At 44.9% G+C, this 18,767-nt stretch overlaps 1 protein-coding gene across 1 annotated transcript in view; it reads left to right on the forward strand.

Moving 5' to 3' along the window:
- Nucleotides 1-7,999, forward strand: part of LOC118578370 (TBCC domain-containing protein 1-like) — a 23,483-nt gene extending 15,484 nt beyond the window's left edge. Inside the window, 4 exon segments of the mRNA XM_036179268.1 lie at nucleotides 5,743-6,076; nucleotides 6,078-6,881; nucleotides 6,883-7,429; nucleotides 7,926-7,999. Of these exon segments, the coding sequence (XP_036035161.1) occupies nucleotides 5,743-6,076; nucleotides 6,078-6,881; nucleotides 6,883-7,429; nucleotides 7,926-7,999 (1,759 nt within the window).
- Nucleotides 8,000-18,767: the final 10,768 nt, after the last annotated feature.

Genomic DNA, 18,767 nt, shown 5'->3' on the forward strand with positions numbered 1-18,767 from the left:
TAAACACTGGGAGGCAGAAACGGGAGGTTCACACAACCACATGCACTCGAAAGAAAAAGAGAAGTACACCAGGCACACAGTACAAAATAGAGACAAGAAAATCATTGCTTATATTTCTCAACCATTTGCTACTTCCTGATTCTACTCATTCACGATGTCCAGATGTCTGTGATTCCACGACTAACTGCTACTACGTGTTGTAAATAGAGCCCCAACCCATCCCCTTTTAGATCACGCGTCAGTGTCGAGTCCTTGCAAATCGGAGTCCTAATGAAGACACGTGCCATGCCTGTTTCAGGAAGAGGAACAGGTTGATTGCTCACGTTGGCAGATTTCTTTCCTATAGCAACCCAGATCTGAGCCAAGGCTTTCTCTGCCTTTATTACCGATTGGGTAAGAAATGAGCCAGCTTTGGGGGGACCTTCTGCTTTATAAAGGGTAAGGCTTGTGCTGAAATCACACTTGACCGGGAGCCCTTGAGTGTCTCAAATCATTTACCCTAAAACGAATAAACTCATGGGTTCAAACAGGACATGAAACATGATTTCAAAGATATTTCTGAATAGAGAAACGAAAGAAAATGGAAGGGGGCGGGGTCAAAACAGAGCCTTTTTTTTTTTTTTTTTTTTTTAATTTGTGGCCTCTGGCTATATTTTAAAAAAGGAAAGAGAAAAAGATTGCTTTTGAATTCCCCAATGGACTTTTTTTCTCTCCCTCACTTTTTACTTGTCATTCAGTAGCCAAGTCAGAGTTTTCTGGCTTCTGGAAAACCCAGGGGAATTTGAAAAAGAAAATCTAGGACTGTTTGTGGTTAAAATAAAAGTATACAGAGCAGTCTTTTATACCAAGAGGATGCTGGAATTTACCTGTGTTAGTTGGGGTTACTGTTGCTATAATGAAACACCATTACCAAAAGCAAATTGGGGAAGAAGGGGTTTATTTTACTTAAATTTCCACATCATAGTCTGTAGTCAGATTTTTCTTTGGACTGCCATCTTGCTCCCAAATAATGACACAGAGACTTCTTATTAATTATGAAAGCTCAGCCTATAGCTTAGGCTTGTTCCTGGCCAGCTCTTCTAACTTAAATTAACCCATTTATATTAATCTACGTTCTATCACATGGCGTTACCTCTCTTCTATCTTGCACCTCCTGTTTCCTCTCCACGTCTCCTGGTATCTCCTGTGTTCCTAGATTCCTCCTCCTCTTCCTTTCTATCCCCAGAAATTCTGCCTATACCTCCTGCCTAGCTATTGGCCATTCAGCTCTTTATTACACCAATCACAGCAATGCTTCCTCATACAGTGTACAAATACCCCACAACAATAGTCCATCACTGAAGGAAGTCAGGGCAGGAACCCAAACAGAGCAGGAACCTGGAGGCAAGAGCTGATACAGAGGCTGGAAGGGTGCTTATTATCTGCATGCTCCTCATGGCTTGCTCAGCCTGCTTTCTCATTGAACCTAGGACCACCAGCCCAGGAGTGGCCCCACCTACAGTGGACTGAGCTCTCCTCTATCAATCAACAATTGAGAAAATGCCTCACAGCCAGATCTTATGGGGCATTTTCTTCATTGAGGTTCCTTCCCTTCAGATGGCTCTAATCTGTGTCAAGTTGGCATAAAACGGGCCAGCACATCACCTGTTGAGTATGAGATTAGACAAAACCATCCACATCTTCATTTCTGAAGGCCTTAAAACATAATGTGCTGGTCTGGGGACCAGATGTCTGGGCAGGATTAGGGATGCAGCCTAGAGTTGCAGAATAATATTTTCCCCCTCTATGAATCTAATTGTGCCCTTGGCTTCTTTGGTTGTTCAAGCTACCAGATTTCCTTCTGATATTCTGTGGGCCTGGTCATTTTCTAAGGCTAAAATTCCAAGTGATTCTATTTTTAAAAAATGCACAATAACTCTTACCAGTGTGCAGCAGGAGGCTGAGGCCCTCCATAGAACTGTCTGGAGAAGCAGGCCGACACCTGCCTGATGAAAATCCTATGTAGGCATCAGGGAGAGGTGGCTTTCACCAGCTGATGGCTTAACAAAGAGCCACACCATGTTATTATAATTGCAATTATCAGTGGCGTTATGTAGACAGGGCAGCTCTGGTACCCCATCCCTCCCCGTCTCCAGCAACCAAAAAGAAAACGCCTTTGAAAGGGAGCCTATACACTGCTGGTGGGAATGCCAACTAGTGCAGTCACTCTGGAAGTCAGCATGGAGGTTCCTCAAAACACTAAAACTAGGCTGTCCCGTGTAACTCAGCTACATTATATTTCTGGCTATTTCCCCATACGACTCTAAGTCAACCTTTCAGAGAAGGTCACAGATCCATGTTTACTGTGGCACTTTTCACAATAGCTAACTTATTGAAGCAAGCCATATGTCCTGTATCAGAGGGATGAGTAAAAAGGTATGTTGCATGTGCAGCGGCATCATCCAGAGAGAAGACCCATCCATGCTAGTTGCAGGAAAATGGATGCAACTGGAAATCTTTCTGTTAAAGAAATTGAGCCAGTTTTGAAAGACAAATATTGAGTGTTTTCTCTCATGTGAGATTCCTAGACTTTAATAGATACATAAAATCACATATATAGGGGCTGGAGAGATGGCTCAGAGGTTAAGAGCACTGACTACTCTTCCAGAGGTCCTGAGTTCAATTCCCAGAAACCACATGGTGGCTCACAACCATCTGTAATGAGAACTGGTGCCCTCTTCTGGCCTGCAGTTGTACATACTGTATACATAATAAATAAATAAATAAATAAATAAATAAATAAATAAATAAATCTTTAAAAAATCACATATATATGTTTATATGACATAAAAGGAGAAGTAAAACAGTCTAGGGCAGCATAGCAAAATTGTAGTTATGAAGTAGCAATGAAAATAATTTTATAGTTGGGGTCACCACAACATGAGGAATTGTATTAAAGGGTTACATCATTAGGAAAGTTGAGAACCACTAGTCTAGAAGAACAAAGAAGTCTAGGATTATGGATAAACACACTCAATATATAATACATATTTGTATGAGAATGTCCTTATGTAACACAGGACCATGTACAATAAATATACACCATGAAAAATTTTAATTAAAAAAATTGTGGGCCGAGCGGTGGTGGCGCATGCCTTTAATCCCAGCACTCGGGAGGCAGAGGCAGGTGGATCTCTGTGAGTTCGAGGCCAGCCTGGGCTACCAAGCGAGTTCTAGGAAAGGTGCAAAGCTACACAGAGAAACCCTGTCATGAAAAACCAAAAAAAAAAAAAAAAATTGTGTTTGTGCATGTGTACGTGTGTGTGTGTGTGTGTGTGTGTGTGTGTGTGTGGTGGTTTGAAAGAAAATGTCCCCCAAAGGGGGTGGCACTATTAGGTGTGGCCTTGTTGGAGGAGGTTTGGCCTTGTTGGAGGAAGTGTGTCACTATGGAGGTGGGCTTTGAGGTCTCATATATGCTCAAGCTACACTCAGTGTCTCAGACTGTTTCCTGTGAGTCAAGATGTAAAAACTCTCACCTCTTTCTCCAGCACCATGTCTGCCTGTATGCTGCCTTACTTCCTGCTATGCTGATAATGGACTAGACCTCAGAACTGTAAGTGAGCCAACCCAATTAAATGTTTTCCTTTATAAGGGTTGCCATGAGCTGGGCCATGGTGGTGCATGCCTTTAATCTCAGCACTCAGTAGGCAGAGCCAGGCGGATCTCTGTGAGTTCGAGGCCAGCCTGGGCTACAGAGTGAGTTCCAGGACAGGCTCCAAAGCTACACACAGAAACCCTGTCTCAAAAAACCAAAACCAAAACAAACAACAAAAAGAGTTGCCATGGTCATGGTGTCTCTTCACAGTAATAATAAACCCTAACTATAACAATGTGTCTGTGTGTGTCTCATGTAGCTCAGATTAGCCTTGAACTCTTGATACTCCTGTTTCCACCTCCCAAGTGCTAGCATTAAGGACTGCACCATTATACTAGCCAGGTGTGGTGGTACACACCTTTAATCCCATCACTGAGGAGGCTGGTCTCTGTGAATTTGAGGTCAGTCTAGTCTACAAGGTGAGTTCTAGGAGTCTTTAAGAAGAAAAAAGAAAAAAAGAAATTAAAAGCTAGCAAATTACTTTCCTGGGAAGTTGACCTCACTTTCTACTCCAAATGTGGTGAACGGGGTCATGGGGACATTCTCTGGATGTGCTCCTAAACACAAGTTAATAGTTAGGGCCAGTCCTAAAAAAGAAGAGAAGGCCGGGCAGTGGTGGCGCACGCCTGTAATCCCAGCACTCAGGAGGCAGAGGCAGGTGGATCTCTGGGAGTTCGAGGCCAGCCTGGTCTACAAAGCGAGTTCCAGGACAGCTTCCAAAGCTACAGAGAATCCCTGTCTCGAAAAACCAAAAAAAAAAAAAAAGAAGAAGAAGAAGGAGGAGGAGGAGGAGGAGAAGGAGGAAGAAGAAGAAGAAGAAGAAGAAGAAGAAGAAGAAGAAGAAGAAGAAGAAGAAGAAGAGGAGGAGAAAAGAAACTGAGCAAGAAGTATGGACCTAGTTCTCTAGTTCCCTTTTCATTCCAGGCCTTGCATGTCCCCACCCGAGGTTAGCCAGGGTCTGAAAGGCAGGTGCTTCCCTGGCCAGCTGTTGGCGTTAACAGAGTCGGTATCACTTTGGCCAGGAGGAGCCACAGATTTCACTCGAATTTTCACAACTCAAATTTTCACATCTCTAGGTGATGGTCTGGTGAGACTTTATTCTACAGAACATTATCCATCATCGAGTATGTCTAGAAGGGGACTGATGAGAAAGGTCCCCAGGGTGCTTGCTCTTAAGGGCACAAGGCTGGCTTGTGAAGGTGGCATGGGAGCCCAGGTTGAATAAAGCCTGTTTTGAGACCATTCTCCAACTCTTTCACATAGCACTTAGCAGCAGCCACGTCTACAACTTTCTACTGTGATCTCAACCATTGACAGAGTGCCTGGCACACACAGCCCTGCCTTGAGTGGAGTGCGGGGCAGGTGGCAGGTGACATAAATGCATCAGTTGAGGGTGGGGAGGGGACAGGTGGGGCCAAAGTCCATATTTTTTTGTTTGTTTGTTTTGAGACCTTTTCTCTGTGTAGTCCTGGCTGTCCTGGAACTCACTCTCAGACCAGGCTGGCCTTGAACCTGGAGATCTGCCTGCCTCTGCCTCGTGAGTGCTGGGATTAAAGGCATGCACCACCCCTGCCTGGCTTGTTTGTTTGTAAGAGCTTCATGGGCTTCTTACCAGACTAGAGGTCCAGCCTAAGCACAGGAAAGCCAAATAACAGAACAGGATGTAAATGAGGTTCAGTATAGTAAAGACTGAGTAAGCAGGGTACAATACCTGGTTAGAGGCCGGTAGTTTGAATGTCATTGGTTCCCATAATCTCATAGGGAATGGCACTAGTGGGAGATGTGGCTTTGGTGGAGTGGGTATGGCCTTGTTGGAGGAAGTGTGTCACTGTGGGGGGTGGGCTTTGAGGTTTCCTATGCTCAGGATACCACCTAGTGTCTCAGTGGACTTCCTGTTGCCTGTAAGATGTAGGACTCTAAGCTACTATTCCAGCACCACGCCCGCCTGCACACCGTAATGATAATGGCCGAACCTCTGAAACTGTAAGCTGCCACCGCAATTAAATGTTTTCCTTTATAAGAGTTGCTGTGGTCATGTTGTCTCTTCCCAGCAATAAAAACCCTAACTTAAAAAACAAAACTAAACCAGTTTGCCGTGGTCGCTCTAGCCTCGGTCCGCCAGGGCGCGGAGAGGGGTGGTGGTATGCAAAGAAGCCACTTTGTCCTGATGTCTTTGGAGATACTACGGATGAGTCGGGAGTTCTCCTCTGGGTAAAAGCAGAACCATTTATAGTGGGTGCCTTGCAAGTCCCACCCCCCTCCAAATTCAGTCTTCACTACCTCAGGAAGATAGCCTCCTGTGTGCGGACTCGGGCCACAGAAGGCGCCTACCCACGCCTGTACTGGTCTACGTGGAGACACATAGCATGTGGAAAGCTGCAGCTGGCCAAGGAGCTAGCATGGCTTTACTTTGAGATATTCGATAATCTTTCAGTGAGGACACCCTGAGGAGCGCCTGGAGTGGTCTGAAGTTTTGTCCAACTGCACGACCGAAGAAGAAGTGGAAAAGAAAAGAAATCAGCTTTCAGTGGATACCCTGCAGTTTCTGCTCTTCTTGTACATCCAGCAGTTAAACAGGATCTCCCTGCGGACATCTTTGATTGGGGAAGAGTGGCCCAGTCCCAGAAGCAGACCGCAGTCTCCTAACCTAACTGAAAGGACCAGTTGTAATAATAAGAATTGGAACGACTACAGTCACCAGGCTTTTGTCTGTGACCATCTGTCGGATCTCCTCGAGCTGCTTCTAGACCCAGGACAACTTAGTGCGTCCTTCCACTCAACCCACAGCAGTGTGCTCTCTCAAGACGCCATCCCGGCGCTCAGCTTCCTCATTGAGGGCACCGTGAGCAGAACCAGGAAGGTCTACCCCCTTCATGAACTTGCACTGTGGCAGCCGCTGCATGCAGAAAGTGGCTTCTCGAAGGTCTCGAAGACGTTCTCTTTATACAAGCTGGAAGCCTGGTTGAGAGCCTGTTTGACTGCAAATCCCTACTGCCCATCCGCTTGCCTCAAGTCTGGAAAGAAATTGGCTTGGGCTCACCAAGTTGAAGGTGTGACCAAAAGAGCAAAGATTACTTGCAATACTCGCGGGGCCCCTTGGATACACCGCATGGTGGTGATGAGCCAGGTACACAGGCAAACTCTGGTCAAGAGCTCAGACACTCTAGCAGGAGCACACGTCAGGGTTCATCGCTGCAATGAGTCTTTCATATATTTGCTCTCCCCCTTGCGATCCGTGACAATTGAAAAAATGCAGGAATAGCACCTTTGTGCTGGGTCCTGTGGAGACGGCTCTCCACCTACATGACTGTGAGAATCTAAAGGTCATTGCTGTCTGCCACCGGCTGTCCATCTCCTCTACAACTGACTGCACCTTCCACATTATGACACGGTCACGCCCACTCATTCTCTCTGGGAACCAGAGAGTAACTGTGGCCCCGTTTCATACCCATTACCCAATGCTAGAGGACCATATGGCCAGGACTGGCCTTGCTACGGTCCCCAAATACTGGGATGACCCGATGGTTGTGTGCAGAGAAAGCCGTGATGCAAGAGTCTTCCGGCTCTTGCCACCTTGTGAGTTCTACGTGTTTATTGTTCCCTTTGAGATGGAAGGGGACATGGTGGAGATCCCTGGGGGTCTCCCCTCGGAGCACCAGAAAGTGCTGGCTCAGAGAGATCAGAAGATTCAGATCTGGCAGAAAACTGTGAAGGAGGCTCGTCTGACAAAGGAGCAGAGGAAGCAGTTCCAGGTCCTTGTGGAGAACAAGTTCTGCGCATGGTTGATTGAGACAGGTCTCTCTGCATTAAAGACTTGCACCATTACACCAGGCTTTTTGTTTTGCCATCTGACTGCAGATTTATTTTTTCTCTCTGCTTCTTGACTCGTGGTGGGAAGTGTCCTCGGCACGAGGTTCCACCACCCACTCAATCCAATTACATCTAAGGCGCATTGCCTGCCTTTTGAGTCCAGTTCCAAGTTTGCTAGGAAAGAAGAATCTGATTGGCTCAGGTTGGTCATGTGTCCATCCTGACCCAAGTAAGTATCAGCAGGTGGCGTTCCGTAGAGAATATAAGCAAACTGATTAGGGAATTCTAGGAAAGAGGGGTGGGACAGTAGGTTATACATCCCAAATACAACTACTAAATTGCTGTTTACTTTTTAGAGGACTTCATTAATCAAGTAATTTTTTTTTCACATTTATTTATTGGGGATGGGGCATGTGTGCCACAGTGAGTGCATGGAGGTCAGAGGACAACTTGTGGGAGTCAGCTCTCTTCCACCTCGTAGGTCTTGGGATAAGAATCAGATCAGTGGGCGCGGCAGGAAGCACCTATATGTACCGAGCCATCTCACCAGCCTGATTATTTATCCACTAAAAATTGTGTTAAGTTACCAACATGACTCCCACTCAACTAGGAAACTGGGGCTTCAGCAGTTGGAGACAAATTGCCATTTAGGAATTGTATAGTTTTTGTTGAAGATAAGTATGGTTCAAAAAGCCATAAAAAGGAGACTGGAAAGATGACTCTGTGGTTAACAGCACAAGTGACTCTTCCAGAGAACCCTGGTTCAGTTCCTAGCACCCATATGGTGGCTCACATCCATCTCCAGTCCCAGGGGATTCCAATACCTTCTTCTAGCATCCATGAGCACCAGTGAAAGCAAGCCATTCATATAAACATTAGACAGTCATAAAAATTAATATAAAATTATTATAGTGGTGAATGTTATTTAAGCAGAGCAAACATATATCAAAGTTTAAATTCTGAGGGTGAGAATGGAAAGTTTTACATTTTAAAGATTTAAAAATGTGAAATAAACGCACTGCTCACAAATTCCACAATGCACTTGAACATTTGTAGAAGTGGAAGACAGGTTTGGCTGTTCAGCACCGGGGCCAGGTGGGGGCCAGGTGAGGTTCTGTAGATGGCCCAGCTTGGACTTTGATGGTGGTCTTGAGGTGGAGTGCAAGGAACTGTAGCCGCAGAGTGGCCTCTGCTTGGTGGGACTGTGGGGATCCTGGTGATAAGGACAGCTGTAACTCCTCATCTGCATAGCTGGGTATAGTAAGAATGGTAAGAAGGGTAACAACACCCACAATTCTTTATTAAAATTCTTTATTAAGCTCGTATAGTATGGTATTCCAAGAACTATGCTGGGCAACACACACACACACACACACACACACACACACACACACCCTCACCTCTATTCCATAATTAGGAATTTAGTCATAAATCAGACTGCAGAACTTAGTCTAGTTGACAATTATATGTGGCAAAACCAAAACACTTGGGCCCTTTCAAAATCCTGTTCTTTAAATATTTGACCAGCATGTATCTAGTGAAGGCTGAAAGGAAGAAGTTTCTACCCACTGTGCACCTTGTCTCTGCACGTGAAGTGGGGAAGCTGTTTAGTATGGACTGTAAGCTCTGAGTCAACTTCCATTTCAGGGTTCCTGTACTCATATGCTTATAAAGTCCTGAAAAAATGTTTTAAGATGTTTTATTGTTACTTTAGTTTCCTGTTTACTATTTTTATTTTTCTAGAAGTCAAATGTTTCCTACATATTTGGATCTCTTTCTCTGTCAGTGAGTTTCTGCTTCTCCTTTTTCTCTGAGAGCAATCAGTTTTCTAGTTCATTAACTTATATTAATCTGTGAATGGTCTTTAAATAAATTAGTCCTTCTAAGAAACAGGCACCAGGCTGAGCTCTTCTGCACACTGGCCTTGTAGGCAGGATGCTGCTGCTGACTAATGGGCTGGTGTGGGCAAGGGCAGGGCTGGTTGCCCAGCACACTGTGCAAATGCCAAGCATCCTGTGCATATGTGCTCACCCATGCTCCCTGAAGATACAGGGTGGTGAGGAGGGGGTGCTTGCTGCTTATTAAGTCCCACTGTGTGTTGTGCTAGAAATTATAGTGGGGAAGTGCTACACTCATATCTTTAATCTCACAAATGGAGTGCCATGCTTTTGTGGAACTCCATGTAGCCGGCAATAAATTATGCAATGGAAAACCATTACATTTGGTTTTCAAATTGCTACTCTCAGTGTCTGTTCAGCATTTATTTAAGGAAAGCTACAAGAAATGAGTTTTCTGTTAAGTGTGCACCGCCTTCTTTCCACCCACTTGAGGATGTTGGCTATTGTAGTGAGAGCTGGACCACTCACACCCACAGGACATTGGGAAACCCATTCTTGTAGTCCAAGACTCTTGGCCATTTGTCTGTGTTGTCTAGTACAACTGAAGTGACCTGCTCGGACGTTTAGAAGCCAAATGGAAAATTTTCACAGGAAATCCTGTAGACAACTCTGAATAAGTAGTGATATTAAGTCCGGTGTGGTGGCCCATGCCTTTAATCCCAGCACTCAGGAGGCAGAGGCAGGTGGATTTCTGTGAGGCCAAGCCTGGTCTACAAAGTGAGTTCTGGGACTGCCAGAACTACACAGAGAAACCCTGACTGGAAAAACCAAAACCAAAAGAAAAAAAAATTAGTGATATTGCTAAAACATCAGAATGCAAACTTTCTAAGTATGAGATGGTCCGGTTTGCTTGCTTGGCACACACCATCAGAGCTGAGAATAGTATTTGACACAAAGCAAGTTTGAACTACACATTTGTCCCATGAATGAGCGACTCTTAAGTAGAATATTAAAAAAAAAAAGTCAAGGAAAACTTTGTTAATTGGAATCTGACCTCCAGATTTCTGATTTTCTCATTGACTTATTAAAGAGCCAATTAATAGCTTTCATGTGCTGTAAGGAAACAAGAGATTCTTAGTCTCTACTGAGATCTATAAAGTACTATTACACATGTCACTTGTGACAGAAAGGTGCGTATGTGGAGAGCTGAGGCACTTGCTATGGCCCTTCCAGTTCACTCCTGGCAGCTGACATACATCACTTTGTTTAGCTCTGACGAATGCTGTTTCAGAGCAAATGAAAGGGCCCGTCCTAGTCAAGGGACAGGAAAGCTGCCTGGTGACCCTTTGAGCAGCAGTGTGGAGGAGGAACAGGAAGAGACTTCTGGAAAGAGGGCAAATCAAGTGAGGGCAGACAGAGGAACCAGAACAGGAGAAAGAGTTGAGGGAGGCAAAGAGTTCACTCGAGTGTCTGTAAACTGCAGAGGGAGATTAACAAGGGAGAGGCGGGAGACGTGAGAAAGGGCCCTGAGAAATAGCATGGGCCTTGTCCTGGAGGTAGAAGTACAGTGTTTCTCCATCATATGCCTATGCTATGGAGGACCAGCAAGTTCACACCTAGGGACAGACCCGAGAGAGTGCAGGTGTCCACATAAATTATGTTGAAGTATTTATGTCAGCACTTTTCATAATACCCCTAAACTGAAAATTGTGCTACTATCCATCAGTGCTGAGGGCATCAATAAGTAATGTTTCGGTGCCATAGCAGAGGACTGTACATCATCGATACAGGAAGACCTATAGCTTCCTGCAGTGAAGCAGATGAAACTCACAGGTGTGTCATCGAGGAGAAAACAGCATATAGTCCCATTTATATAAAGTTCAAATCAGGAGCTGGGAATCTAGCTCAGTTGGTAGAGTGCCTAGCATGCACGAAGCCCTGGACTCAGTTCCCAGCACTGGGTAAAATTGCATGGTGGCACAGTCCTATGCGCCCCTGCCCTCTGAAGCTGGAATCAGGAAGACCAGAAGTTTGATACAGCTGAAGATGCTTAAGATCCTGTCTCTACCTAAGTAAATTCTAAGTTCAAAACAGACAAAATTAATTTATGGCACCAGAGGTCAAAAGAGCAGTTGCCTCTGAGAGGATGCCCTGGGAAAGGACTAGGGGATAAGAACTGCAGCCCTTGGGAGGCTGAGGCAGAAGGATGGCTGCAAGTTCGTGGCATATCTGAGCTATGTAGTGAATTTAGGTCTTCAAAGCTAGCCTGGGATACATAGCAATATTTTGTTTCAAAATAGAAAAAAAAATTAATTGAATGTGATAAATATGGGAGTCTGCCAGAGTCTCTGACCTGCTCCCACCTTTCAAAGGGTTCTTGAGTGAAAGAGACAGGAATGAGGAAATATTAGGTAGAAAGATAGAAAGAGACAATAAGAAAGACAGAGACACAGGATAGCTTCGGGAGGGCCCTGGATCCATACCCAGCTGCCCAGAGGTTTATTCAAAAGGGCTTTTTATAATATGTCAAGGGGAGAGGCAAAAGACCTCCCCCTTGCAAGATCAAAGCACACTGTATAGCCAAGTGTAGACTCTTCCAAATACCTGATAAACATGCCCCTGGCCAAATCATCTCCTTATGCAGCCCTGCTAGATAAAGCAAGCTCAGATTCTCTGACCCTGAGTAAGGTCTCAACTAGGAAACCTCTGTGGGCCACTACAGATAAACTATTAATATCTGTTAAAACTGGATTATAAGTTTTCTGTATGTAATGTATGTAATGTATGTATGTATGTATGTATGTATGTTTGTATTATAGGGTTACTCTCCTGTATTGTTCTTTGTACTGTGAAGTGTTTGAAATATTTATGGCTTTAATCATTTATAATAGTGAAAACAGAAAGCCAGTGGGGACTACAAGTGAGCATTATTGAGCCCAGAGACCAGAGCTGGTGGCTGTGGAGGACAGTTCTGCTCATGGCACTGTCAGTAATCCACCAGCACATTTTGCTCCAAGTGTGCCACATCTAGCAACTTGGTTCCACAAAGTCCTTGCAAGTAAATCTGTAAGTAACTTGCTTTGCAGTCCTTTGAAATTTTGCAATGAAACTTTCCCAGAAGTTTGAAAAAGCGGACTTTTCTCTCTGAAGTTGTACCTAACAACTGCCCCAATCCTAAGTTGGTTCCATTGTGTGGGGTCAGGGAAGGGCATCTTGGCCTCCTTGACTTCCACTACTTAGCAAAATACAGATATATTAGAACATTATGAAGTATTTTATGATGCCATTTGAAAAAAAAATCAGGTATCTTTTAGGTATGGTGTTGTAAGCCTATAATCCTAACATCACTTTGGGGCTGAGGCAGGAGGATCAAAGAGTTTGAGATCAGCCTGGGACAGATAGTGAGCTCTTACCTCAAAGCAAGCAAGCAAACACACAACAACAAAGTAAATCAGGCAGTCTGTCTCTGGGTATGTGGCACACACGTGTGCATGTGCGTGTGCGTGTACAAGTTAGGAGCTTTGCATATGCTATATAAGTGTTCTCCCACTGAGCTAAATCCCCAACTGATGGGGGAATGTCTTTTTGTACACTGTGAATATGTGTTGCTCTGATTGGTTGATAAATAAAGACATTTGGCTTATAGCAAGGCAGCTTAGAGGCAGGTGGGGAAATTCAAAGAGAGAGACAGGAAGAACGGGGAGTGGGGGATCATGACACATGACATGCCAGTGTGCCACTCAAGGAGCAACATGTAATGGGACACAGGTAAAGCTACAGACCATATGGCGATATGTAGATTAATAGTTATGGGCTAATTTAAGATATAAGAGACAGCTAGCAAAAAGCTTGAGCCATGGTCATGCAGTTATAATTAATATAAGCCTCTTTGTGTTTACTTGGGTCTGAGTAGCTGCGGGACTGGCAGGTGAGAGAGATTTATCCTGACATGGGCCAGGTGGGACACAGGAAAACTTCTAGCTATACCCAACATTTCAGATTCTTAATGTGTGATATGTCTTGTAAAATTGCACATTTGAATTTTTAGCATAATTTAAATTTGTATTTATTTATCATGTCTATGTGAACATGAGAATGTGTGGAGGTCAGAGGATAACTTCAGGAGTCCATCCTTTCTTTACTTTATGGGTTCTGGGGTTGAACTCAGGTACCTACTGAGACATCTTGTTGGCCCAATTTCTATTTGTTATTTGTTGGTTTATTTATTTATTTTTGCTGAGTGTTTCTGGTTCTATCTAGCCCTGGATGTCCTAGAACTTGCTATGTCAACCAGACTGTCCTAGAACTTGCTATGTCAACCAGACTGGCCATGAACTCACAGAGATCACCTGCCTCTGCTTCCCGAGTGCTGGCATTAAAGCTGTGAGCCACCACAACTGGCTTTAATTACTTTTTTTAAATTCAGAGTCCAGACTTAGTTTGGATTTTGTACCAGTGCTTTAGTATATGACGTTAATAAAACCAAATGTCAGTCCTGAAGTGTAACATCAGCCTGCTCAAGTTTATAAAAACTTCAGTGGAAACTTTCAATTTGAACTTGAATTCACTGAAGGCAAAGAAGTACTGAGGCAACAATGTGGTTGAGAGTAGCTCCTTGTAGTATTGATTTTCTCTGGTGAAATGGTCAGAGCAGGGTTTCGGTTGGCCTGAAGAGTGAGATGCGAATTCTGGATCTTGGTGCTGAGATCCACACACAATCTAAAATGGGGAACTCTGCAGTGTGAAGACTGTACCTCAACTCTGACACGTTGACTCCTGACTCCAGCACATTTGAGTCCCTGCCTCTTGACAGTAGCTAATACTTGTTGTGTGGTACGACCTGCCAGGATCAAGTGTCGCATTTCCTCACTAGTTGAACATCACTACTACATTTTTCCAAATTATTTAAACATGTCCTTTCTGCCAGGCAGTAGTGTGGTCCATGTCTTTAAGCCCAGTACTCGGGAGGCAGAGGCAGGTGGATCTCTGAGTTTGAGGCCAGCCTGGTCTACAGAGTGAGAGCCAGAGCTGTTACACAGAGAAACCCTGTTTTGAAACACCACCCCTCCCCACCCAGAAAAGTCCTCCTGACAACCTTTCTGAATGCAAAGGGCAGAGGAGGGCCGTGGTGGGATGTGGGCTCTGCATCTCAAGCGTCCTGATCTGATGCCTGCTTTGTCATTATTCTGCATGTCTTGCCCCTATCTATAAAAATGGAGACAGCAATGTTTACTTTATGGTGTCATTGACAGGTGATCATGAGATAATCATGTAAAGCAGCCAGCATGGTGCAAGATGGTGCAGGGAAATCCTTAATAAATGTTAGCCAGCGTTTTATTTACTAAAATAAGCATCATGTGCTCTCTGGTTTTGTTGAGTGGTATTATGTCCTAAATCTGAAATGTCCCCCAAAGACTTGAGTGTTGAAGTCTTGGTCCTGGATGCAGCAGTGTGAAGGGGTGGGGCCTTTGGGAAAGGATTGGATCATAGGATTCCTACCTCACCAACTCTGGTTAATTTGTATTTGAATGGACTACTGGGAAGTGGTGGGAAATTTAGAGTTGGGGTTGAAACAAAACCAGGCAGACATAACTTTGTTTTGCCCCCGTCCACTTCCTTGTTTTTCTGTCTGCTTTCTGACTGTTCAAACACGGATTTTCGGCAGGTAAAATGGCTTAGCAAAACACACATAAAATAAAATGAATATATCTAATAACAATAAACAAATAAAGGCAGAGGCAGGCAGATCTCTGTGAGTTTGAGGCCAGCCTGGTCTACAGAGAGAGTTCCAGGACAGCCAGGGCTACATAGTGAGCTCTGTCTCAAAGGAAAAAAGGTACAGTACCCATTAAAGAGGACCCCTGTCCTCTGGAAACCTGAGTTTCCGGTGAAAGTCGGCAGCTGAGTTACCACAGGGTGCGAGGGCAGGTGCTCATACGGCACTCCTGTTATCCTGTGATGAATGTGTTCTCTTTATGGCTCAGGCTCTCTAGGCTTCTCCGGAATGGTGTGCCCTCTCTCCTGTGCCACGTGTTACCCAAAAGCAATGCCAAAAGCGTGTTTTCTTCACCCAGGCTTCTTTGCATATGTTGTTTTCAGAAACATCCAGTTCATCTTCCCTGGGTGAAAGCAGACTGCTGTTTTCATGCTCCACTGTGTTCAGGGACAGAACAGCTTTGCAACCCAGCAGGCTCCATAAAACTCACTTGCAAAATCCTCTACACAAAACACATTAAGGTCTTGGGCAATTTTTATCACCATAAAAATGTCTCCTCCAAAACAGTGAAATACTATCCTTGCCTCCTAGCTTCACAGGAACATTATTGACACCATGCTTCATCAGCTATTGACAGTGTGGCTGGTATGTAGAACTCATCTGAGGCAATGAAATACATTATACACCATCAAAATTTCTTTTTCTTTCTTTCTTTATATATGTTTTTTTGAGATAGGGGCTCATATACCAGTTGTCCTTGAACTTGACAAGGTTGACCTTGAACTCCTGATTCTCTGGTCTCAAGTATTGAGATTACCAGCATGTTCTGTGTCCAGCTAACTTTTCTTCTTAAATGCCCCGTTTTTCACAGTGAAGGGTAGTTATGTAAGTTCGCTTGAAGAACATCACATTAATAGATGTGAGCTCTGCTGGCAGCCACATCTCAGGTGACAGCAGTAGACTAGAGCCTCATGAAGTGCATGACATCCAAACCAGCTCTGGTAGGACTAGTGAGCAATGGTTGGTGTGTCAGCTCTGGGGTGCCCCATGCGTCCCCATTTGGAATGATAATACATTCAGGCATGACTATTGTCTGTGTTTAACACAGTTCAAATATGTCCAGTTGTAAATACTGATTCTTTCAACAACAATATGCAACAGAATCCTGTTTATATAAAGAGATTTAGCAGATGACTATCAGGCATTGCCCATTTATTTCCCCTTAGCTCACCCCAGAGGCCTGCAACTTTGTGGACTGTGGCATTTCCTTACACAGTGCAGGCTGTGGGGCTGGAGAGATGGCTCAGCCATTATGAGCACAGCTCTTGTAGAAGGCCTGGGTTTGGTTCCCAGCACCCACACAGACCAGAAACAAAGCAAGTCCTTGTTTGGAAGAGTTTTCTCTGGAATATATGGCACCTGGAAGACCACAAGTGAGGAGCTAGAGTTTGTGGATACATTTCCTTGTCCCTTAGTAGTACAATTCTGAGGCCTGCATGTTCTGAACTGTCTTTGAGAGACCCAGTGGGATTGTACCCCAGTTACCCCAAGTTCTAACCTTTTCTCCCTGTAATAGACAACACTGAAATTTCTGCTTATTCTGATATTTTGTCTTGTTTTCAGTTAGATTTCTGTGAGTCTCACACATGTATTGTTCAGGGGTTGGTCAAGGGTTTGAGGAGAATTTATACACATATTTGGGAGTTTCCAGCCTGGGGACTTTCCCTTGCTTAACATTTCCCATTAGTTTCTTATTGTTCCAGATGCTTTCTGCTCCAATTTAGTCTCTGCAAGCCCCTCCCCAGTGCAGCTGGCCAAGGCTCTCTAAGTGTGACAGTGGACCAGTAACACCATGACCCAGACTGTCTAAAACAGAAGAATGGGGTGGAACCACTGAGTCTATGTTTCCATTAGTGTGTGTGCTGGGGGATGTCTTTCTGTATGCTGTGAATATATGTTGTTCCCACTGGCTAACGAATAAAGCTGTTTTGGCCTACGGCAAGGCAGCTTAGAGGCAGGTGGGAAATCCAAGCAGAGAGACAGGGAGGAGAAAGGCAGTAAGAGAATCAAGCCATCACCGAAGGAACAGCAACATGCCAGCAGACCAGTAAAACCATGGAACACGTAGTAAAACATAGATTAAAGGAAAAGGGTTAATTTAAGATAGAAGAGCTAGCTAGCAAGAGGCCTGCCATAGGCCATACAGCTTGTAATAATATAAACCTCTGTGTGTTTACTTGGGTCCCAGCGACTGTTGGACCACAGGTGAGAGAGATTTGTCTGGACCTGGGGTGGGGGTGGGGGGACAACACAACAATGACAATGACAGCGACAAGGACACTGAGAAACCTTCCTAGTGTGTGTGTGCACGTGTGTGTGCGTGCGTGTGTGTGCACGTGTGTATGTGTGTGCGTGCGTGTACATGTGTGTGTGTGTGGTATGGTGTGTGTGTGTGCGTGCGCGTGTGAGTGTGTGTGCGTGTGTGGTGTGTGTGCGTGTGTACGTGTGCAGGCGTGTGTGCGCGTGCGTGTGCGTGCGTGTGTGTGGTGTGGTGTGTGTGATGTGTATGGGTGGTGTGTGCGTGCACGCGTGTGTGCGTGTGCGCACGCGCATGCATGTGTGTGTGCGTGCGTGCGTGTCTTACGCACACGGGCGTGTGTGTGTGTGTGTGTGTGTGTGTGCGCGCGCGCGCGCGCGTGTGTGCACGTGTGCACCCGCGTGCACGCGTGCACAGAGCAGATGACAGTTCAGGGGAGTCAGTTGCCTTTTTCCATCACTTGGGCCCTGGGCATGAAACTCAGGTCATCAGACTTGGTGGCAAGCACCTTTACTTGTTGACCCATCTTGTTTGCCCAAAATCTGTGTTTGAACAAGCTCCCCCAAATTCCATCATATTCAAATTTCATGATGGGTTCCTTAGGCATAAAGGCACACACGTATGGGCCTTTTGCCTTTCTGTGGTGGTTTGAAAGGAAAGGTCCCCAAAGGGAGTGGCACTATTAGGAGGTATGGCTTTGTTGGAGTAGGCATTGCCTTGTTGGAGGAAGTGTGTCACTGTGGAGGTGGGCTTTGAGGTCTCATATATGCTCAAACCACACCCAGTGAGACAGTTCACTTCCTGTTGCCTGAAAAATGTAGAACACTGCACGCCTTTCCAGCCCCATGTTCGCCACCATGACCCGCCATGATGATAATGGACTAAGTCTCTGAAACAGTGAGCCGCCTAATAAATGTCTGCTTTCTAAGAGCTGCTGTAGCTGTAGTGTCTCTTCATAGCAACAGAAACCCTAAGGCAGAAGCTGGTACCCGGGACTGGAGTGTTGCTGGGATAGGCCTGGCCATGTTTTTGTTTAGAGGAATTTGGACTTCGGTTCTTTGAGTTAGGAGAACAGTGGAATGCTTTAAGCACTATTGGCCATACCAACAGGAGCATGGAAGACAATGGTGCTGAGAATAATTTGAACTGTAGGGAGCTGGCTCAAGTTTCAGAGGAGAAGAATTTTAGTATGTTGCCTAGAGATTGTTCTTATGATATTCTGATGAAGAATGTGGCTGCTTTTGCCCTTGTCCAAAGAGTCTGCCTGAGGCTAAAGTGAAGAGCTTTGAATTAATTCCATTGGCAGAGGAAATCTCAAACAGCCTAGTATAGACTCTGTTGTGTGGTTACTAGTGTTAATGAAGATTTATAATGAAAAGGAGCAAGCTGAGCAGGGTAAATTACAAAACGTAAAACTTCAGGAGAAAAGGAGCACCAGGAAGTGGAATGGAG

This window comes from Onychomys torridus, chromosome 1 (genome assembly GCF_903995425.1).
Source record: "Onychomys torridus chromosome 1, mOncTor1.1, whole genome shotgun sequence".
Taxonomy (NCBI): domain Eukaryota; kingdom Metazoa; phylum Chordata; class Mammalia; order Rodentia; family Cricetidae; genus Onychomys; species Onychomys torridus.